This window comes from Procambarus clarkii, chromosome 62 (assembly GCF_040958095.1).
Source record: "Procambarus clarkii isolate CNS0578487 chromosome 62, FALCON_Pclarkii_2.0, whole genome shotgun sequence".
NCBI classification, from domain to species: Eukaryota; Metazoa; Arthropoda; class Malacostraca; order Decapoda; family Cambaridae; genus Procambarus; species Procambarus clarkii.
In genome coordinates this window covers 15,199,751-15,224,187 of record NC_091211.1, presented here as the reverse complement: position 1 = coordinate 15,224,187, position 24,437 = coordinate 15,199,751, and the positions used below count along the sequence as shown (strand labels likewise).

The window sequence follows — 24,437 nt, the reverse complement described above, 5'->3', positions numbered from 1 at the left end:
ATCTCTCTCGGAGCTTTACTGCACTAAGCTGGGGGACATAACAAAGCTTGGTTATGTAGAGAGAACAATATATTATACACCTGGCAGCACAACCCCGCCCATGCCTTCACTCACCCAAGGTGTGTGTACTCACCGGTGTTGTGCTTGCGGGGGTTGAGCTCTGGCTCTCTGGTCCCGCCTCTCAACTGTCAATCAACTGGTGTACAGGTTCCTGAGCCTACTGGGCTCTATCATATCTACACTTGAAACTGTGTATGGAGTCAGCCTCCACCACATCACTGCCTAAAGCATTCCATCCGTATATTAATCTGACACTGAAAAAGTTCTTTCTAACGTCCCTGTGGCTCATGTGGGTACTCAGTCTCCACCTGTGTCGCTGTGTTCCCTTGTTCGCGTCCCACCAGTGTTAAACAGTTTATCCTTTTCTACCCAGTCAATTCCTCTGAGATTTTTGTAGGTAGTGATCATGTCTCCCCTTACTCTTCTGTCTTCCAGTGTCGTAAGGTGCATTTCCCGCAGCCTTTTGTTCGTAACTCATGCCTCTTAGTTCTGGGACTAGTCTAGTGGCATATCTCTGAACTTTTTCCAGCTTCGTCTTGTGCTTGACAAGGTGCGGGCTCCATGCTGGGGCCGCATACTCCAGGATTGGTCTTACATATGTGGTATACGAGGTTATGAATGATTCCTTACACAGGTTCCTGAAGGCAGTTCTGATGTTAGCCAGCCTCGCATATGCCGCAGACGTTATTCTTTTTATGTGGGCTTCAAGAGACAGGTTTGGTGTGATATCAACTCCTAGATCTTTCTCTCTGTCTGTTTCATGAAGTACTTCAACTCCTATTCTATATCCTATGTCTGGCCTCCTGTTCAACTGCCTAGTTTCATAACCTTACATTTACTCGGGTTGAACTTTAGTAGCCATTTGTTGGACCATTCACTCAGTCTGTCTAGGTCATCTTGTAGTCTCATACTGTCTTCCTCCGTCTTAATCCTCCTCATAATTTTTGCATCATCAGCAAACAATGAGAGGAATGATTCTATACCATCTGGAAGATCATTTACATATATAAGAAACTGTATGGGTCCATGGACTGAATCCTGCGGGACTTCACTGGTGACATCTCGCCAATCTGATACCTCACCCCTCACAGTGACTCACTGCCTTCTGTTACTTAGGTACTCCCTTATCCAATGGAGTGCACTTCCCTTGCTCTCCTGCGTGCATCTCCAGCTTTCGCACTAGTCTCTGGTGTGGCACTGTGTCAAAGGCTTTCTAGCAATCCAAAAATATGCAGTCTGCCCACCCCTCTCTTTCCTGATTCTTGTTGCCTGATCGTAGAATTCAATTAATCCTGTGAGGCAGGACTTGCCATCCCTGAACCCATGTTGATGTTGTGTCACAAAGTTCCTTCGCTCCAGGTGTTCCACTAGCTTTTTTCGCGCAATTTTGTGTGTACTCACCTATTTGTACTCACCTATTTGTGTCTGCAGGATCGAGCATTGACTCCTCTTGACATACCAGAAAACATTCTAAGGAAACTACTCCAAGCTTGTACTAAAGAGGCACCCTTCTTGAGCCCAGATGGACACATGTATAAGCAAGTAGATGGGGTCGCCATGGGTTCTCTCCCCTAGGTTTCCTGTTTGCGAACTTCTACATGGATACCATCGAGCAGAAGGGTTTAGTTGACATGGACTTGAAACCCGCCATATACTGCAGGTATGTTGACGACATTTTTACACAGGTACCTGATGTCAGATGTCTGCAGGAGCTGAAGGAGGCATTTGAGCAGATTTCTGTGTTAAGTTTCACTTACGAGATGGAGAAAGGATGGGAAGCTGCCCTTTCTAGATGTAACAGTCACGGAAAGGAGCGGAGGCTTCCACACTGCAGTCTACACTAAGGAAACAAACATAGGAACGTGCCTCAATGCCAACAGTGACTGCCCAGACAGGTACAAGAGGAGTGTTGTTAACGCTTATGTTGACTATGCTCTCAGCCACAGCTCAGGATGGAAACAATTCGATGAAGAACTCTGTAGGGTAAGGCAGATCCTAGTCAACAACGGCTTCTCTAATGGTTTCGTTGAAGACATCATAAAAAGAAAGGTGAAATGCCATGCAACCTCTGACGAGTCAACTAACACAACACCTGTACCCCCTATTAGACTAATTTACAGGAACTTCTTTTTGACAGCTCATAAAACGGAGGAAAGGGTCCTGAAAGATATTGTTAATAGAAACGTTATCCCTACAGACAAAAATCAGAAAATACAATTGACGATTTACTATAAAACCAAAAAAACGGCCAACCAACTCATGAAAAACTCTCCAGACACAAAGCAGAACGCCTTAAAGGAAACCATCGTCGTCTATGCCTTCAAATGCCCACTTGGAGACTGTAAGCCCCAAAGAACTCAGTATATAGGCAAGACAACAACATCTCTTTCCAGGCGATTAACAATGCATAAGCAACAGGGCTCCATTAAGGAACATATAATCTCCTCTCACAACCAGACCATCACCAGAGAAATCTTAACAAACAACACAGAAATCATCGTTAGATACAGCGATAGCAGGAGACTCGACATCTGCGAGGCACTACTCATCAAAAAGTCAACACCAGCAATCAATAGCCAATTAATGCACAACTATATTCTATCCACTTCAAGACTCCGAACTAATATAACAACATCAAGAGGAAGTATGGGCCAATAGGCCCTCTGCAGTTACTTCCATTCTTATCTTCTCATATCCAATTAATACCCATTATTTCGTGTTCTATCTTGTGTTTGTCACAAATTTGTTCACCTCACCCAAAACTGTTGTACCATATCACCTCACCCAAATGCGATTATAAGTATGGACAGATTTTGTGTGTTTACAGGTTACAGTTGTGTGTGTGTGTAAACTAAAGTCTTTGAAAATGTAATAAGTTATTACGAAACGCGTTCAGGCGTCGCGTCAGACTAGAAATAAAAATGAATTTTGGAGAATTGATTTTTCAATTACCATTGACAGTGAAGAGAAACATAAGAAATATTGAGAAAATTCGTGTTAAAATTATTAATCTTACCTTTTCGGTCATATTTAACAACATATGTTTACAAGAAAGACTGCTACCAAAATATACTTAATATATATATATATATATATATATATATATATATATATATATATATATATATATATATATATATGTCGTACCTAGTAGCCAGAACGCACTTCTCAGCCTACTATGCAAGGCCCGATTTGCCTAATAAGCCTAGTTTTCATGAATTAATTGTTTTTCGACTACCTAACCTACCTAACCTAACCTAACCTAACTTTTTCGGCTACCTAACCTAACCTAACCTATAAAGATAGGTTAGGTTAGGTTAGGTAGGGTTGGTTAGGTTCGGTCATATATCTACGTTAATTTTAACTCAAATGAAAAAAAATGACCTCATACATATGAAATGGGTAGCTTTATCATTTCATAAGAAAAAAATTAGAGAAAATCTATTAATTCAGGAAAACTTGGCTTATTAGGCAAATCGGGCACGCATAGTAGGCTGAGAAGTGCGTTCTGGCTACTAGGTACGACATATATATATATATATATATATATATATATATATATATATATATATATATATATATATATATATATATATACACATATATCTTACTCATTTTTAAAGGCTGACCCATAGAGAAGAGAACATGAATAACACGGAAAGTATGGAGGTATATTTTGGCGAGAGACTAGTGGAGTATTTGGTGGGGGGGGGGGGGGGGCAGGAGTGAGAGTGGAGTGGGGGGGGGGCAGGAGTGAGAGTGGGGGGGGGGCAGGAGTGAGAGTGGGGGGGGGGGGGAGGGTAGGAGCGAGATATCACCTCGTGTGTGACAATGGGCAGGAGACACGGTACACGGGGATTACACACATCCCAGTTGGTGGATATTGTTCCCACCCCTTCCCCCCTAACTTCCCCCCCACCCAAACATCCCAGAGCTCACCCCCCTCCCCCTTCCCAATTATATCTCCCTCAGAATCCCTCCCTCTCCCTCCCAGACACTCACCCCCCTCCTCACACCCAGCACCCCCTCCTTACCTGAGCAAACCCGTTCACGGAGAAGGGTGGATATTTTTAAGGAAGGGTGGATAATGTTCAGTACACAGTCATCATTACTCTTTAAGTAAACCTACACCAACCCGACCCGACCCGACCCGACTAGACCAAACCAGACCATCCGAACGTAAATGACCTTGGAAACGTTTGGGAGGTGGTAGAGAGTTTAATACAGGTAAAGCAAGCGTCGAGGTGTGGAGGAGAGGTGCAGGTGTCGTAAGTGGTGAGTGAACTGCTTGGTGAATACTGGCCCTGGGGGCCATCTTCTCTTTTACCTTAATGTTGAGTGTCCTGCACTGTGTGGCACCACCGGTCAGTGTGGCACCACCGGCCACTGTGGCACCACCGGCCAGTGTGGCACCACCGGCCAGTGTGGCACCACCGGCCAGTGTAGCACCACCGGCCAGTGTGGCACCACCGGCCAGTGTGGCACCACCGGCCAGTGTGGCACCACCGGCCAGTGTGGCACCACCGGCCAGTGTGGCACCACCGGTCAGTGTGGCACCACCGGCCACTGTGGCACCACCGGCCAGTGTAGCACCACCGGCCACTGTGGCACCACCGGTGCCCAATGCAGTCCTGGGAACTCGCCTCAGTCATGACGCTCTCCGCATTAGAGTTGCCCTTCGCCTTGCCGCCCCCATCCTCACCGAACATAGGTGCATCTGCGGAACTGCGATGGCAGACCAATATGGTCGTCATGGTCTGGTATGTCGTAAATCACAGGGTAAGATTGCAAGACATGAAGAAGTCAACGACATCATCAAGAGGAGCCTCGCCACAGCCCGCTGCCCGGCACAAAGAGAACCACACTTATCCAGACCTAACGACCCTCAGAAGCGCCCTGATGGGGTCACCTTGCTACCTTGGAAGGATGGTAAGCAAGTGGTATGGGACTACACGTGCGCTGCCACACTGGCCAGTACCTACCTCCACTACAACACACGTGAAAGCGGTGGTGCTGCTTCTTTCAGGGAATCGCAGAAAATTATTAAATGCAGAGGTCTGGCACACTGCTACAGCTTTGTTCCGATCGGCTCGGAGACCCTCGGGTCGTGGGGAAAATGTGCATTGAAGTTTCTGAAAGAACTGGGGGACAAATTGATCAGCGCTACAAAAGACCTGAGAGCAAAAAGTTTCTTGTTCCAGCGCCTCAGTGTTGCGATTCAGAGGGGGAATGCCTGTTGCGTCTTGGGCACTAATCCAACTTCAGAGGAATTCGAAGAAGTGTTTGACTTGCAACAATGATCGAACCCGTGTGTGACATTCATCAATGTTTCCCATTGTCGTGTTTTTCAAGAGATCCATAACTTTTTAAGTACTTTTTGTATTATATTTGTATCAACCCATGCATATCTTGTAACCATCAAATACATAATAAAGCACAAAAAAAGGAAGGGAGGTGTTAGGAGAAGAGCAGAGGTGCCATAGGCACAATCAGAGAACACTGTATAAACATCAGAGGTCCGCGGTTCTTCAACGTCCTCCCAGCGACTATAAGAAATATTGCCGGAACAACCGTGGACATCTTCAAGAGAAAACTATATAGTTTTCCTCAAGTAGTGCCGGATCAACCGGGCTATAGTGGGTATGTGAGCCTGCGGGCCGCTCCCAGCAACAGCCTGGTGGACCAAACTCTCACAAGTGGGGAGTATATAGTAAAACTCCCAAAACCCCATCCAGGTACAATCCAGGTATATATGTTGACACATTCCTGCCTTAACTCCGGTGACGGTGAGAGAGGAGGCAGCAACAGGTGTGGACACCGCGGGCTGTTCTCACAATGTCACTCCGTCAAAAATGCAATAGTTTTCTATTGCATTTTCTGATTCTGGCTAATCAGTAACGTACGACCCCAAGCAACCCAACTAACGTATCGAGGCCGATGGACAATAACGTCAATATTACGGTGCTTTTGATAAATGAGCCGCATTTGAAGGGATAAGCCGATTACGTAATGAAAACCGTCGTATTAATTCAGACGAGGGAATGACAGGAGTGGCCATACTGGCTGGCCTCCTCGCTCAACTGTCACACCCATTCACTCATAATGGTCGCTCTCTTTCTGCCAGTAACTTCATGTTGTGTTGTGTAGGCTTGTTAGGTGGTGACTTATGGGGAGTGTATAGTGTGGTAGGTGGGGGAGAGTGGTGGTGGGTGGGGGAGGCTGGTGGTGGGTGGGGGAGAGTGGTGGTGGTGGGTGGGGGAGAGTGGTGGTGGTGGGTGGGGGAGAGTGGTGGTGGTGGGTGGGGGAGAGTGGTGGTGGGTGGGGGAGAGTGGTGGTGGGTGGGGGAGAGTGGTGGTGGGTGGGGGAGAGTGGTGCTTCACCTAGAGTACCTCCAAGCCGGCGGCTCTCACGCCTCATTTGTCAACACTATTTTCCCGCCAGAAGGGTACTGACGGTGCGCCAGGGGCCGCCACGGACACGGGGGCCGCCACGGACACGGGGGCCGCCACGGACACGGGGGCCGCCACGGACACGGGGGCCGCCACGGACACGGGGGCCGCCACGGACTCGGGGGCCGCCACGGACTCGGGGGCCGCCACGGACTCGGGGGCCGCCACGGACTCGGGGGCCGCCACGGACTCGGGGGCCGCCACGGACTCGGGGGCCGCCACGGACTCGGGGGCCGCCACGGACTCGGGGGCCGCCACGGACTCGGGGGCCGCCACGGACACGGGGGCCGCCACGGACACGGGGGCCGCCACGGACACGGGGGCCGCCACGGACACGGGGGCCGCCACGGACACGGGGGCCGCCACGGACACGGGGGCCGCCACGGACTCGGGGGCCGCCACGGACACGGGGGCCGCCACGGACTCGGGGGCCGCCACGGACTCGGGGGCCGCCACGGACTCGGGGGCCGCCACGGACTCGGGGGCCGCCACGGACTCGGGGGCCGCCACGGACTCGGGGGCCGCCACGGACTCGGGGGCCGCCACGGACTCGGGGGCCGCCACGGACTCGGGGGCCGCCACGGACTCGGGGGCCGCCACGGACTCGGGGGCCGCCACGGACTCGGGGGCCGCCACGGACTCGGGGGCCGCCACGGACTCGGGGGCCGCCACGGACTCGGGGGCCGCCACGGACTCGGGGGCCGCCACGGACTCGGGGGCCGCCACGGACTCGGGGGCCGCCACGGACTCGGGGGCCGCCACGGACTCGGGGGCCGCCACGGACTCGGGGGCCGCCACGGACTCGGGGCCGCCACGGACTGTTAGGTTTGGAGAGGAAACTTTCAATTAACGGTTTTCATGACTTTTGAAACTTTAGGAGAACTTCCTGCCCTCCTAACCTACCAGAGGATCCTTAACTTGCTGTTTTGGGGAGAAAAAAAAATCCAAAATTTAATTGAAAAATACAGTTCCATTTTGAATTACGTCGATATTAGATCATAGCGCATACGATCGGAAAGCGAAGTAATTTGTGAGAGGACAGGTTGAGGTGTTGACAAGGGCGCTGGGTGGTGGAAGTGTACTGAGCAAGGTGGGGGTGTACTGAGCAAGGTGGTGTACTGAGCAAGGTGGGGGTGTACTGAGCAAGGTGGGGGTGTACTGAGCAAGGTGGGGGTGTACTGAGCAAGGTGGGGGTGTACTGAGCAAGGTGGGGGTGTACTGAGCAAGGTAGGGGTGTACTGAGCAAGGTGGAAGTGTACTGAGCAAGGTGGGGGTGTACTGAGCAAGGTGGGGGTGTACTGAGCAAGGTAGGGGTGTACTGAGCAAGGTAGGGGTGTACTGAGCAAGGTGGAGGTGTACTGAGCAAGGTGGGGGTGTACTGAGCAAGGTGGGGGTGTACTGAGCAAGGTGGGGGTGTACTGAGCAAGGTGGGGGTGTACTGAGCAAGGTAGGGGTGTACTGAGCAAGGTAGGGGTGTACTGAGCAAGGTGGAAGTGTACTGAGCAAGGTGGAAGTGTACTGAGCAAGGTGGGGGTGTACTGAGCAAGGTGGGGGTGTACTGAGCAAGGTGGGGGTGTACTGAGCAAGGTGGGGGTGTACTGAGCAAGGTGGGGGTGTACTGAGCAAGGTAGGGGTGTACTGAGCAAGGTGGAAGTGTACTGAGCAAGGTGGGGGTGTACTGAGCAAGGTGGGGTGTACTGAGCAAGGTGGGGGTGTACTGAGCAAGGTGGGGGTGTACTGTGCAAGGTGGGGGTGTACTGAGCAAGGTGGGGGTGTACTGAGCAAGGTGGGGGTGTACTGAGCAAGGTGGAAGTGTACTGAGCAATGTGGGGGTGTACTGAGCAAGGTGGGGGTGTACTGAGCAAGGTGGGGGTGTACTGTGCAAGGTGGGGGTGTACTGAGCAAGGTGGGGGTGTACTGAGCAAGGTGGAAGTGTACTGAGCAAGGTGGGGGTGTACTGAGCAAGGTGGGGGTGTACTGAGCAAGGTGGGGGTGTACTGAGCAAGGTGGGGGTGTACTGTGCAAGGTGGGGGTGTACTGAGCAAGGTGGGGGTGTACTGAGCAAGGTGGGGGTGTACTGATCAAGGTGGGGGTGTACTGAGCAAGGTGGAAGTGTACTGAGCAAGGTGGGGGTGTACTGAGCAAGGTGGGGGTGTACTGAGCAAGGTGGGGGTGTACTGTGCAAGGTGGGGGTGTACTGAGCAAGGTGGGGGTGTACTGAGCAAGGTGGGGGTGTACTGAGCAAGGTGGGGGTGTACTGAGCAAGGTGGGGGTGTACTGAGCAAGGTGGGGGTGTACTGTGCAAGGTGGGGGTGTACTGAGCAAGGTGGGGGTGTACTGAGCAAGGTGGGGGTGTACTGAGCAAGGTGGGGGTGTACTGAGCAAGGTGGGGGTGTACTGAGCAAGGTGGGGGTGTAGTGAGCAAGGTGGGGGTGTACTGAGCAAGGTGGAAGTGTACTGAGCAAGGTGGAAGTGTACTGAGCAAGGTGGGGGTGTACTGAGCAAAGTGGGGGTGTACTGAGCAAGGTGGGGGTGTACTGAGCAAGGTGGGGGTGTACTGTGCAAGGTGGGGGTGTACTGTGCAAGGTGGGGGTGTACTGAGCAAGGTGGGGGTGTACTGAGCAAGGTGGGGGTGTACTGAGCAAGGTGGGGGTGTACTGAGCAAGGTGGGGGTGTACTGAGCAAGGTGGGGGTGTACTGTGCAAGGTGGGGGTGTACTGAGCAAGGTGGTCCTACAGTTCAGCACCTGAGCAAGGTCTCAGACTGCTGCTCACCACCAAGAGCTGACTGGAGTACCCTCCTGCCTCATTCCTCATGTACTGAAGGTGTTTCTTGTACACTAATGGCTCAACCACGCTTCCTATTACCCCCCCCCCTCCCACCCCTACCACCACCACCTACATACTACCACCACCACCACCATAACAAACGAGCCACCAGCACCTACATACCACCACCACCACCACCGTAACAAACGAGCCACCACCACTACCACCACCATCTACCAACCACCACTATAAGAAGAGTGGCAGCGGTCAAGCCGTGCCTGATCCACTTCCCGCCAGCCACTTCCCTGGCCGCCACACCTCCACCACACTCACCACACCTCCACCACACTCACCACACCAGCTCTGTGTGGTGAGGGGCACAATACCTTTCGTGAATATATATTTTATACCTCTCTGGTCTTCTGTATAAAAATTACATTTGGAGAGCTATCTTGAGGTTATCTTGAGATGATTTCGGGGCTTTTTTAGTGTCCCCGCGGCCCGGTCCTCGACCAGGCCTCCACCCCCAGGAAGCAGCCCGTGACAGCTGACTAACACCCAGGTACCTATTTTACTGCTAGGTAACAGGGGCATAGGGTGAAAGAAACTCTGCCCATTGTTTCTCGCCGGCGCCCGGGATCGAACCCGGGACCACAGGATCACAAGTCCAGCGTGCTGTCCGCTCGGCCGACCGGCTCCCCGATCTTTGAGCTTTGAGTCGATCTCAATAATTTAGGTGTTTTATCTCGTCTATGCGTGCCGTATATGTTCTCTGTATTCCCTCTATTTCAGCAATCTCTCCTGCTCTGAAGGGGGAAGTGAGTACTGAGCAGTACTCGAGACGGGACAGCACAAGTGACTTGAAGAGTACAAGCACTGCTAACTAGCTCACCCTAATGGCATTGTTAAGTATCCCACCCTACTAGAATTACTAAGTGGTGTAAGGTACTAGCACTGTTCTCTGGTCACCAGTACGAGGTCACCACTAGTCCTGGTGACCTGCAGGTGTGTGGGGCCTGTGTAACACTGTAAAAGTGTTTGGTTTAGTTTATTTAAAATATATATAGAATATGAGTCAGAGACAAGAATTTGGGAAGGCGTCAGTTTGTCCACCGGAAAGTCACACCTCTAAGAGTTAATGACCCCAAGTGACCTGAGGTCAGATCATGCGAATTTCACCTTACTTCTACTAATCTTATAATTGGAGCCTGGTAGCCTTCAAACATGCCGACGTTTAAGGAGTGGCTTGGTAGAGAGCCGGAGGCTATCTACTTGTGGGCGGAGTTAGCTACTAGGTTCCGCAATATATACTCGGAGAACTATCGATTCGAGAGCATTAACAAGACAGAAGACCAGGCCGCAGAGCAGGAGGACAACAGCCGAGACAGGCTGTCGGTCGGAAGGGGGTGAAGCTGCCTGACAGCTGCAGACTCTCTTCCCCCCCCCCCCTCTATCCAGCTATAGGCAGACACTTGGTGAGTTGAGCAGTAAGGTGACTTGGTCGTGTTTTACAAGTGTTGTGTGATGATCAGGGGCAGTCAGTTGTAGTGTTCTCAAATTCTTGGTTGATGACTCACTTGGCATATTAAACTTGAACATTTGAGTTGCTTAAATTATGATAGTTATCATGTGAAATATAATTGAATCTATTATTTAAATGGTCTTTACTTTGTGCCCTAAAGTTTTGAGTTGAGGTGAGAAAGCCTCTGTGATTACTGGTTTCATGAGTTAATGACTACATGATAAAGATGGGACATACTAATAATGACCTTGATAACATCATTTGAGAATTTTGTGATACAGACAAGTTCCATTCCTTGTCCTGTAGGTAATGGTCTTGAATGGATGGTGGCAGCATTTCTTCTTCTACTATCTACTCTTCTACTTCTACTATCTACTCTTCTACTTCTACCTATCTACACCTCTCCCTCCACCCCTCTCTAAACTCTCACTTTCAACTAATGACCCTCCTCGCTCCTCCCACCTCTCTACCCCTCACCCGTAAACCCTCACTAATTACTTCACTATTCATTTCTTTCCTTTCGTTTTCTCTTATACGTTTGTGGCAATGATTATGTATCCTAGAGTTCTCTCTAGAGTTTCGGGTAACTGATCAAGTGACGGCGCCTAGTAGTCTTAGCACCTAGGTAGTCAAATACCTAGGTTACAAGGTGTTGAACGAGAGAGGCTGCCTTAGGAACTCTGGAGGGTGCTCTAGAATAGTTAGCTAACTGGGGACGGGATAACGGACTAGAGAGAGCTGTTTCCCCCGGCCTAGTTAGTTAACTGGGGGGTGGAATAATGGACACGATAGAGCTATTTCCCCCACCCCCCGTTACAGTGTGACCACCCCCCAGGTGTGACCACCCCCAGGTGTGACCACCCCCCAGGTGTGACCACCCCCAGGTGTGACCACCCCCCAGGTGTGACCACCCCCCAGGTGTGACCACCCCCCAGGTGTGACCACCCCCCGTTACACCCGGCCAAGCACCAGGAGCACCTCACTCTCACCACAGCTGCCCGCTCTTCACTTAAAGAGGAAGCTCTCTAAGGCCAAGACGTTTGTAACGCCATACTGGGATAGTATCCCCTGCTAGCCACACTAGCGGGGGCAATAACACCCACTAGCCACACTAGCGGGGGCAATAACACCCACTAGCCACACTAGCGGGGTTAATAACACCTACTAGCCACACTAGCGGGGTTAATAACACCCACTAGCCACACTAGCGGGGTTAATAACACCCACTAGCCACACTAGCGGGGGTAATAACACCCACTAGCCACACTAGCGGGGGTAATAACACCCACTAGCCACACTAGCGGGGGTAATAACCCCCACTAGCCACACTAGCAGGGGTAATAACACCCACTAGCCACACTAGCGGGGGTAATAACACCCACTAGCCACACTAGCGGGGGTAATAACACCCACTGACCACACTAGCGGGGTTAATAACACCCACTGACCACACTAGCGGGGGTAATAACACCCACTAGCCACACTAGCGGGGGTAATAACACCCACTGACCACACTAGCGGGGGTAATAACACCCACTAGCCACACTAGCGGGGGTAATAACACCCACTGACCACACTAGCGGGGGTAATAACACCCACTAGCCACACTAGCAGGGGTAATAACACCCACTAGCCACACTAGCGGGGGTAATAACACACACTGACCACACTAGCGGGGGTAATAACACCCACTAGCCACACTAGCGGGGTTAATAACACACACTGACCACACTAGCGGGGGTAATAACACACACTGACCACACTAGCGGGGGTAATAACACACACTGACCACACTAGCGGGGTTAATAACACACACTGACCACACTAGCGGGGGTAATAACACACACTGACCACACTAGCGGGGGTAATAACACCCACTGACCACACTAGCGGGGGTAATAACACCCACTGACCACACTAGCGGGGGTAATAACACACTGACCACACTAGCGGGGGTAATAACACACACTGACCACACTAGCGGGGTTAATAACACTGACCACACTAGCGGGGTTAATAACACACACTGACCACACTAGCGGGGTTAATAACACCCACTAGCCACACTAGTGGGGGTAATAACACTGACCACACTAGCGGGGGTAATAACACACACTGACCACACTAGCGGGGGTAATAACACACACTGACCACACTAGCGGGGGTAATAACACACACTGACCACACTAGCGGGGGTAATAACACACACTGACCACACTAGCGGGGGTAATAACACCCACTGACCACACTAGCGGGGGTAATAACACCCACTGACCACACTAGCGGGGGTAATAACACACACTGACCACACTAGCGGGGGTAATAACACACACTGACCACACTAGCGGGGGTATTAACACACACTGACCACACTAGCGGGGGTAATAACACCCACTGACCACACTAGCGGGGGTAATAACACACACTGACCACACTAGCGGGGGTAATAACACACACTGACCACACTAGCGGGGGTAATAACACACACTGACCACACTAGCGGGGGTAATAACACCCACTGACCACACTAGCGGGGGTAATAACACACACTGACCACACTAGCGGGGGTAATAACACACACTGACCACACTAGCGGGGGTAATAACACACACTGACCACACTAGCGGGGGTAATAACACCCACGACCACACTAGCGGGGGTAATAACACCCACGACCACACTAGCGGGGGTAATAACACACACTGACCACACTAGCGGGGGTAATAACACACACTGACCACACTAGCGGGGGTAATAACACACACTGACCACACTAGCGGGGGTAATAACACACACTGACCACACTAGCGGGGGTAATAACACACACTGACCACACTAGCGGGGGTAATAACACCCACTGACCACACTAGCGGGGGTAATAACACCCACTGACCACACTAGCGGGGGTAATAACACCCACGACCACACTAGCGGGGGTAATAACACACACTGACCACACTAGCGGGGGTAATAACACCCACTGACCACACTAGCGGGGGTAATAACACCCACGACCACACTAGCGGGGGTAATAACACACACTGACCACACTAGCGGGGGTAATAACACACACTGACCACACTAGCGGGGGTAATAACACACTGACCACACTAGCGGGGGTAATAACACCCACGACCACACTAGCGGGGGTAATAACACACACTGACCACACTAGCGGGGGTAATAACACACTGACCACACTAGCGGGGGTAATAACACACACTGACCACACTAGCGGGGGTAATAACACACACTGACCACACTAGCGGGGGTAATAACACACACTGACCACACTAGCGGGGGTAATAACACACACTGACCACACTAGCGGGGGTAATAACACCCACGACCACACTAGCGGGGGTAATAACACCCACGACCACACTAGCGGGGGTAATAACACCCACGACCACACTAGCGGGGGTAATAACACCCACTGACCACACTAGCGGGGGTAATAACACACACTGACCACACTAGCGGGGGTAATAACACACACTGACCACACTAGCGGGGTAATAACACCCACGACCACACTAGCGGGGGTAATAACACACACTGACCACACTAGCGGGGGTAATAACACCCACGACCACACTAGCGGGGGTAATAACACCCACTGACCACACTAGCGGGGGTAATAACACCCACGACCACACTAGCGGGGGTAATAACACCCACGACCACACTAGCGGGGGTAATAACACCCACGACCACACTAGCGGGGGTAATAACACCCACTGACCACACTAGCGGGGGTAATAACACCCACGACCACACTAGCGGGGGTAATAACACCCACGACCACACTAGCGTGGGTAATAACACCCACGACCACACTAGCGGGGGTAATAACACCCACTGACCACACTAGCGGGGGTAATAACACCCACGACCACACTAGCGGGGGTAATAACACCCACGACCACACTAGCGGGGGTAATAACACACACTGACCACACTAGCGGGGGTAATAACACCCACTGACCACACTAGCGGGGGTAATAACACCCACGACCACACTAGCGGGGGTAATAACACCCACGACCACACTAGCGGGGGTAATTAGAGGAGAGGGGGTAGCCCCCTCCCCTCACTCCTCTTACACTGGTGGTAATCATGGCGGGAAAAAAATATTATTTTTTAGTGTGGTAAAGTAGCGTGGAGCGAGCGGCCCGGGCCGACCACTGACGATGTCTTCAGCCTTCTGACGCCCGCGAGGTAAACCCTTGTCAGGATACCCCTGTTTACCCCTCAAGGTAAACTGTGCCCATGACCGCTAGTAATCAGGCTTTTGGACGCATCTGCTCGCAGTTTGACGTATAAAATCAGAGTCTGGTTCATTGGCAATAACTACATAGTTGGTGCTATAATCTACTTCTATCACTGGTTAGGTTAAGCCTGCTTTAGGTTAAGGTTTGGTTAAGTTAGGTTACATTACGTTTGGTTACATTAATACGGTGTAATATTGACAATAAAGGGAAATATATAATTCAAAAACTATTTCAGCGTGCCCGATAATTCCGTTGAAAACCATTTCTTAAAAAATACGTTTTCGCCTTAAACTTTTTATATTTTAAAACAATGATTTGAAATACAATGTTATAACTTGAAAATAATCTCCGTTTAGGACAAATTTGCCAGTTTACATGTAGACTATTATTGGAAGTGTGATATGCTTTGTGATCTCAACACACATGTTGGTCAAGGTGATGTTACAGTACACTTTCTGGCTTGCACCCACACCTGGTGGGTGGTGACGACCACACACCTGGTGGGTGGTGACGACCACACACCTGGTGTGTGGTGACGACCACACACCTGGTGGGTGGTGACGACCACACACCTGGTGGGTGGTGACGACCACACACCTGGTGGGTGGTGACGACCTATAAACCTACCACAAGGTACAACACAGTAAGGTCTACTCACCGAGTTTCTGGTTGAAGATCTTGTCGAAGTTGACCTCGCCCATCTTCTCCAGGTGTTTATGCATCACACTCCGCACGCTGAGGGAGACAACCAGAACTTAACATCAGCTATCATCTCAATATCCACGCTGGCAGGGGAGCCCAAGCTCAATCCCCGCATGCCTATATAAACACACACTATACTACCTGCTTGATGGGGTTCTGGGAGTTCTTCCACTCCCCAAGCCCGGCCCGAAGCTAAACCCGGTATACAAGAGGGTATATATAGGTATACTCCAGCGGTGTACACAGAAGGTATACCCAATTTTATACTTTCTGGCAAGAGACAGGAGCCGTAATATTTGTATATAAACTATAGAAAGCCAGCACAGGTAAACCTGAGGATAATGTAAAAGGAGACAAGAAAGAACAATGTGAGCTACAGAAGGTTCAAGGTACTGTTGACTCGACGCGGCACCACAGCCCATTATCGACTCAAATCGAGCGAGCATCGAAGCTTAGCTCACTAGCCTGAGTTCGGGAGCATTGGCCGCACCTGCTGCCACTGCCTGCTGAAGCAGTGACGGTGATGGTGAAGCAGTGACGGTGATGGTGAAGCAGTGACGGTGATGGTGAAGCAGTGATGGTGATGGTGAAGCAGTGACGGTGATGGTGAAGCAGTGACGGTAATGGTGAAGCAGTGACGGTGATGGTGAAGCAGTGACGGTGATGGTGAAGCAGTGACGGTGATGGTGATGGTGAAGCAGTGACGGTGATGGTGAAGCAGTGACGGTAATGGTGAAGCAGTGACGGTAATGGTGAAGCTGATAGCCTGCTTCTTTGAGACAGTTCACACAGCCTCCTGGGGGGGGGGGGGGACCGACCATTCTACCAGCTGGGAGAACACACACCTGACCAAGTGTTGAACACCAGGGTAACGGAGCACAGGTGGAAATAGAGGTACAGGAAAACATAGACAACATAAAATTGTGATTCAGTTACCAATTCCAAAATAATAGAAAATATACTGCCAAGGAATGTGTAATTATGATTTGGATTGTAAACTTGACTTTTTAGTTTGTCTTAAGAATATGTTATTGAAAAGGATAAAGTTTGCTCACTCAATAATACGTAACCTGGAGTGCTGGAGTAACACTCGTACTGGAGTGAACGATATGGAAGAAAATGCAGAATAGAACCAGTGAAGAGCAGAGGTGCCATAGGCACAATCAGAGAACACTGTATAAACATCAGAGGTCCGCGGCTGTTCAACGTCCTCCCAGCAAGCATAAGAAATATTGCCGGAACAACCGTGGACATCTTCAAGAGGAAACTAGATAGTTTCCTCCAAGGAGTGCCGGACCAACCTGGCTGTGGTGGGTATGTGGGCCTGCGAGCCGCTCCAAGCAACAGCCTGGTGGACCAAACTCTCACAAGTCAAGCCTGGCCTCGGGCCGGGCTTCGGGAGTAGAACAACTCCCAGAACCCCATCAACCAGGTATCCTTAGACAAGAACCCACTAGTCTTGAAGAGTTAATGGTGGTCATGGTGGGAGGAGAGCAAGAGTTGCCATTACGGAGATGGGTATAAATGGTGGTGGGAGAGCAAGAGTTGCCATGTACGGAGATGGGTATAAATGGTGGTGGGAGAGCAAGAGTTGCCATGTACGGAGATGGGTATAAATGGTGGTGGGAGAGCAAGAGTTGCCATGTACGGAGATGGATATAAATGGTGGTGGGAGAGCAAGAGTTGCCATGTACGGAGATGGGTATAAATGGTGGTGGGAGAGCAAGAGTTGCCATGTACGGAGATGGGTATAAATGGTGGTGGGAGAGCAAGAGTTGCCATGTACGGAGATGGATATAAATGGTGGTGGGAGAGCAAGAGTTGCCATGTACGGAGATGGGTATAAATGGTGGTGGGAGAGCAAGAGTTGCCATGTACGGAGATGGGTATAAATGGTGGTGGGAAAGAGGTGCCACACACACACACACACCAGGCGACACCTGACCTTCCGTCGCTCAGCCCGAGGTAATGGTGGCAGCGGTGGGATCAATACCCAATACACAACTATGGCAAAATATTTTTCTTCCTTCATACCACATTTGGCATGATGTGTCCCCCACCCCAGCTTCTCTACCTCTCGTGTACACGAGGTAGAGTGTTAAGAAATTTATTAACAGAAGATATACATTGAGAGTCAGGCAATTAGGATATAAATGCAACAGGTTCAGTCCCCCAAGGGTCAGTCCTTTGATCTGTTATTTTTTATATATTTTTAAAGGACTTATGTTAAAGGAGATGCCAAGCTAATGAGGACTACACAGAAAACTACATTCAGGAAACTACGTCTTACTCCTGGAGGATACCTTGAGGTGCTTCCGGGGCTTAGCGTCCCCGCGGCCCGGTCGTCGACCAGGCCTCCTGGTTGCTGGGCTGATCAATTAAGTCTGGGGGCCACAGACCAGGACCGGGTGCCACAGAGCAGGACCGGGTGCCACAGACCAGGACCGGGTGCCACAGACCAGGACCGGGTGCCACAGACCAGGACCGGGTGCCACAGTCCAGGACAGGGTGCCACAGTCTAGGACCGGGTGCCACAGAACAGGAACGGGTGCCACAGACCAAGACCGGGTGCCACAGTCCAGGACCGGGGGCCACAGACCAGGAACGGGTGCCACAGTCCAGGACCGGGTGCTACAAAACAAGACCGGGTGCCACAGTCCAGGACTGGGTGCCACAGACCAGGACCGGGTGCCACAGACTAGGACCGGGTGCCACAGTCCAGGAACGGGTGCCACAGACCAGGAACGGGTTCCACAGTCCAAGACCGGGTGTCACAGACCAGGAACGGGTGCCACAGACCAAGACCGGGTGCCACAGACCAGGACCGGGTGCCACAGACCGGGACCGGGTGCCACAGACCAGGACCGGATGCCACAGACCAGGACCGGGTGCCACAGACCAAGACCGGGTGCCACAGACCAAGACTGGGTGCCACAGACCAAGACTGGATGCCACAGACCAAGACTGGGTGCCACAGACCAAGACTGGGTGCCACAGACCAAGACTGGGTGCTACAGACCAAGACTGGGTGCCACAGACCAAGACTGGGTGCCACAGACCAAGACTGGGTGCCACAGACCAAGACTGGGTGCCACAGACCAAGACTGGGTGCCACAGACCAAGACTGGGTGCCACAGACCAAGACTGGGTGCCACAGACTAAGACTGGGTGCCACAGACCAAGACTGGGTGCCACAGACTAAGACTGGGTGCCACAGACCAAGACTGGGTGCCACAGACCAAGACTGGGTGCCACAGACCAAGACTGGGTGCCACAGACCAAGACTGGGTGCCACAGACCAGGACTGGGTGCCACAGACCAGGACTGGGTGCCACAGACCAAGACTGGGTGCCACAGACCAAGACTGGGTGCCACAGACCAAGACTGGGTGCCACAGACCAAGACTGGGTGCCACAGATCATAAACTAAGCACCACAATCCAGGCACGTGTCACAGACCACAAACATGAAAATATATTGTATTACCGTACAGTTAACTTAATTAAAAATATGTTTCCTTGCACATTTTCCAAACTTAAGGCCAGAGTGAGTGCGGTGAACACGGTAACTTAAATCCTCTGTGGTGTACAGGATTCTGAAGTTGGGATAGGAACTGGGACCAGTTTTGACGTAAGAGTCAAGCCCGGCCCGAGGCCAGGTTTGACTTGTGAGAGTTTGGTCCACCAGGCTGTTGCTTGGAGCGGCCCGCAGGCCCACATACCCACCACAGCCCGGTTGGTCCGGCACTTTTTAGAAAACTATCTAGTTTTCTCTTAAAGATGTCCACGGTTGTTCCTGTATATTTAAACCATGTTTTCCTCCTTAACACGAGTCTCTTATTGCTTCTCTCACACAGGTCTCAAGTTACTGCTCGGAGTAATGGAGGCGAGCAGTCAAGGACGATGTTCAACCTGGACCATACCTGCAGAGGGTTTCGAGAGTTCTACTTCCCGAGGCTGGTTTTGGTTGTCATCGGTCGACTTAAGACTCCATCCTGGGCTGAGGCTGACCGGTGCTTTAGTCTCCAGATTAAGGTCAATACTCGGTGTAAACAAGGTGGGAACAGCTCTAATTACCACCGTCAGTTTTACCTACATACCATCATAAATCATCCTCACTCTACACCACACAAAAATATATATTAATTACGGTTAGCTAATTTTTGTAAACAACAAAGCATTGTTCATTTGGTTAATAATTCTACTTTATATGCAACTACAACAATAACTCATTTTGCTGTGTCTGCACACAAAAATGGACATTAATTATAGTGACTAAGCTTTTACAAGCATCAAATGGTCTATAATGAGCGGGAGCGAGAGTGTGTTTGATGAAGGCTTGGTCTTTAATCTGTCACCTACGTCACACAACACCGTGACGCACACGCTAAACTTAACTTACACTCCCCGCACACCTCCCATATGAGCCACACGGACGGTAGAAAGAACTTTTTCAGTGTCAGAGTAGTTAACAGATGGAATGCATTAGGCAGTGATGTGGTGGAGGCTGACTCCATACACAGTTTCAAGTGTAGATATGATAGAGCCCAATAGGCTCAGGAACCTGTACACCTGTTGATTGACGGTTGAGAGGCGGGACCAAAGAGCCAGAGCTCAACCCCCGCAAACACAACTAGGTGAGTACACACACACACACCTTCAAAATCGCTTGTAAATACATGGATAGCGAAATATAATCACGAAATATAAGCTATGATATAATCACTACATACAAGATAGTAACAGAAACAAGGATGGTGAAAGAGACAGAGAGAGGAGAGAACGGAATTATCAGGGGAAAGCGCCAAGTCATTACGACTATATAGCACTAGGAAGGGGTCAGGATATGGGATGGGACGGGGGGAAGGAATGGTGCCCACCCCCTTGGACGGTTGGGGATTGAACGCCGACCTGCATGAGGCGAGACCGTCGCTCTACCGTCTAGCCCAATTGATTGAGAAAAGAAAAAGAAAAAGAAAGAAAGAAAGAAAGAAAGAAAAAAGAGAGAGAGAGAGAGAGAGAGAGAGAGAGAGAGAGAGAGAGAGAGAGAGAGAGAGAGAGAGAGAGAGAGAGAGAGAGAGAGAGAGAGAGAGAGAGAGAGAGAGAGAGAGAGAGAGAGAGAGAGAGAGAGAGAGAGAGAGAGAGAGAGAGAGAGAGAGAGAGAGAGAGAGAGAGAGAGAGAGAGAGAGAGAGAGAGATAGATCAGGGAAGAGCAAGAGAGAGCAAGACCTTGACTTAGGTAAAGGTTTTGATACAGTGCCACATGAAAGACTGATTAAAAAGATAGAGGCTCGTGGTATTGGGGGTGATATATTAAGTTGGATTAGGGCACGAGTACACCAAAGGAAACAGAGAGTTAGTATAAATGGGGTTAAGGCAGACTGGGAAAATTTTGCAAGTGGAGTGCCTCAAGGCTCTGTCCTGGGACCTCTGTTGTTCATAATATATACATGATTTAGAGTCAGGTTTGAGCAGCCTTATTTGCAAATTTGCCGATGATACAAAAATCAGCAGAAATAAGCACGGAAAGGGACTCTTTATCACTTCAAGACGATCTAAATAGGGTTTTGAAATGGTCAAAAGATTGGCAGATGCAGTTTAATGCTGATAAATGTAAAATTTTGAGGCTAGGTAATGATGATAGAGGTACAAGATACGAGCTAGATGGTGTTGAGATTGCGAAGTCGGATTGCGAAAGAGATCTGGGAGTTATGATTAGTAAGAATTTAAAACCAAAAAATCAATGCATGAATGGTCGTAATAAGGCAAATAGGACACTGGGATTTATTAATCGAAGCGTTAGTAACAAGACACCTGGTGTGGTTCTCAAGCTATATCTTGCTCTGGTTAGGCCCCATTTAGATTATGCAGTTCAGTTTTGGTCGCCGTACTATAGAATAGATATAAATTCACTAGAACGCGTCCAGCGTAGGCTTAAATTACTTTAAGCCTACGCTTAAATTACTTTAAGCCTTAAATTAAATTACTTTAATTTAAGCTTAAATGACATTATGCGGAAAGGCGAAGAATTAGGAGTAACATGATAGAGGTGTATAAGTGGATAAATGGACATAACAAAGGGGATATTAATAGGATATTAAAAGTATCAACACAAGACAGAACACGAAACAATGGGTATAAATTGGATAAGTTTAGATATAGGAAACACCTGGGTAAATACTGGTTCAGTAACAGGGTTGTTGATTTGTGGAACAAATTACCACGTAAAGTGGTGGAGGTGGGATCCCCCTTGATTGTTTTAAACGTGGGTTAGACATGTATATGAGTGGGATTGGGTGGTTATAAATAGGAGCTGCTTCGTATGGGCCAAAGGGTCTTCTGCAGTTACCAATCTTTTTCTTATGTGTTGCCGGGACAAGTAGTAGGGTAAGGCTTACCATGAGGTATGGGAAGGGAGAGCTCTCACCTGGGGGAGGCGGAGGAAGTATACACAGACATCTCTACTTTAACTCCTGCCTGCCTCCTCTCTCCCTCCTTCATGTGTCTGTATTCACCTAGTTGTACTTGCGGGGGTTAAGCTCTGCTCTTTCGGCCCGCCTCTCAACTGTCAATCGATCAACTGTTACTAACTTTATTTTTCCAAACAGGCACACCCAGGAAGCAGCCCGTAACACCTGGCTGTCTCCCAGGTACCTATTTACTGCTAGGTGAACAGGGCAAAGGGGTGAAATAAACTCTGCCCATTTTGTTTCTCGCCGGCTCCGAGAATCGAACCCTAGTCCACAGGATTACGTGTGCAGCGTGCTGTCCACTCAGCCACCAGCGCCCTCTGTGTGTGTGTGTGTGTGTGTGTGTGTGTGTGTGTGTGTGTGTCTGTGTGTCTGTGTGTCTGTGTGTCTGTGTCTGCCTGCCTCTCTCTCTCTCTCTCTCTCTCTCTCTCTCTCTCTCTCTCTCTCTCTCTCTCTCTCTCTCTCTCTCTCTCTCTCACTCTCCGTGTGTGTGCCGCAGCCAGCCAGCAGGCGGCCAATAATGAGGTGTTGGCGGTGCGGAGGTGATTAGATAAGCGAGGCTCCTTCCTCCCCTCCCGCTGTTAACGTCCCCACCCTCTGCTGCTGCTGCTGCCACCCTCTGCTGCTGCTGCTGCTGCTGCCACCCTCTGCTGCTGCTGCTGCTGCTGCCACCCTCTGCTGCTGCTGCTGCCACCCTCTGCTGCTGCTGCTGCCACCCTCTGCTGCTGCTGCTGCCACCCTCTGCTGCTGCTGCTGCTGCTGCCACCCTCTGCTGCTGCTGCTGCTGCTGCTGCCACCCTCTGCTGCTGCTGCTGCTGCTGCTGCTGCCACCCTCTGCTGCTGCTGCTGCTGCTGCCGCCACCCTCTGCTGCTGCCACCCTCTGCTGCTGCTGCTGCTGCTGCTGCCACCCTCTGCTGCTGCTGCTGCCACCCTCTGCTGCTGCTGCTGCCACCCTCTGCTGCTGCTGCTGCCACCCTCTGCTGCTGCTGCCACCCTCTGCTGCTGCTGCCACCCTCTGCTGCTGCTGCTGCTGCTGCTGCCACCCTCTGCTGCTGCTGCCACCCTCTGCTGCTGCTGCTGCTGCTGCCACCTGGGGGAAGTCACCCCCCCAGGTGTGACCACCCCCCAGGTGTGACCACCCCCCAGGTGTGACCACCCCTCAGGTGTGACCACCCCCCAGGTGTGACCACCCCCCAGGTGTGACCACCCCTCAGGTGTGACCACCCCCAGGTGTGACCACCCCTCAGGTGTGACCACCCCCCAGGTGTGACCACCCCCCAGGTGTGACCACCCCCCAGGTGTAATCACACCTCAGGTGTGACCACCCCTCAGGTGTGACCACCCCTCAGGTGTGACCACCCCCCAGGTGTGACCACCCCCCAGGTGTGACCACCCCCAGGTGTGACCACACTCCAGGTGTGACCACCCCCAGGTGTGACCACACCCCCAGGTGTGACCACCCCCCCAGGTGTGACCACCCCCCCCCCAGGTGTGACCACACTCCAGGTGTGACCACCCCCCAGGTGTGACCACCCCCCCAGGTGTGACCACCCCCCCAGGTGTGACCACACTCCAGGTGTGACCACCCCCAGGTGTGACCACACCCCCAGGTGTGACCACACTCCAGGTGTGACCACCCCCATTTGTGACCACCCCCAGGTGTGACCACCCCCAGGTGTGACCACACCCCCAGGTGTGACCACACTCCAGGTGTGACCACACCCCCAGGTGTGACCACACCCCCAGGTGTGACCACACTCCAGGTGTGACCACCCCCCCAGGTGTGACCACACTCCAGGTGTGACCACCCCCAGGTGTGACCACCCCCCAGGTGTGACCACCCCCCAGGTGTGACCACACCCCAGGTGTGACCACACCCCAGGTGTGACCACCCCCCAGGTGTGACCACCCCCCCAGGTGTGACCACCCCCCAGGAGTGACCACACCTCAGGTGTGACCACCCCCCAGGTGTGACCACCCCCCAGGAGTGACCACACCTCAGGTGTGACCACCCCCCAGGTGTGACCACCCCCCAGGTGTGACCACCCCCCAGGTGTGACCACCCCCCAGGTGTGACCACCCCCCAGGTGTGACCACCCCCCAGGTGTAATCACACCTCAGGTGTGACCACCCCCCCCCAGGTGTGACCCCCAGGTGTGACCCCCAGGTGTGACCACCCCCAGGTGTGACCAC

The 24,437-nt window shown here is 51.5% G+C and overlaps 1 protein-coding gene across 2 annotated transcripts in view; it reads right to left on the bottom strand.

Annotated features, from left to right (window-relative positions):
• Positions 1 to 24,437, bottom strand: part of Gprk1 (G protein-coupled receptor kinase 1) — a 422,403-nt gene that overhangs the window by 183,629 nt on the left and 214,337 nt on the right. The window contains exon 2 of one of the 2 annotated variants that reach the window (XM_045755516.2): positions 15,732 to 15,808. The exons of the other annotated variant lie outside the window; for it this stretch is intronic. Within the exon in view, the coding sequence (XP_045611472.1) occupies positions 15,732 to 15,808 (77 nt within the window). The remainder of the gene's footprint in view (positions 1 to 15,731; positions 15,809 to 24,437) is intronic. 2 annotated transcript variants of the gene reach the window in all.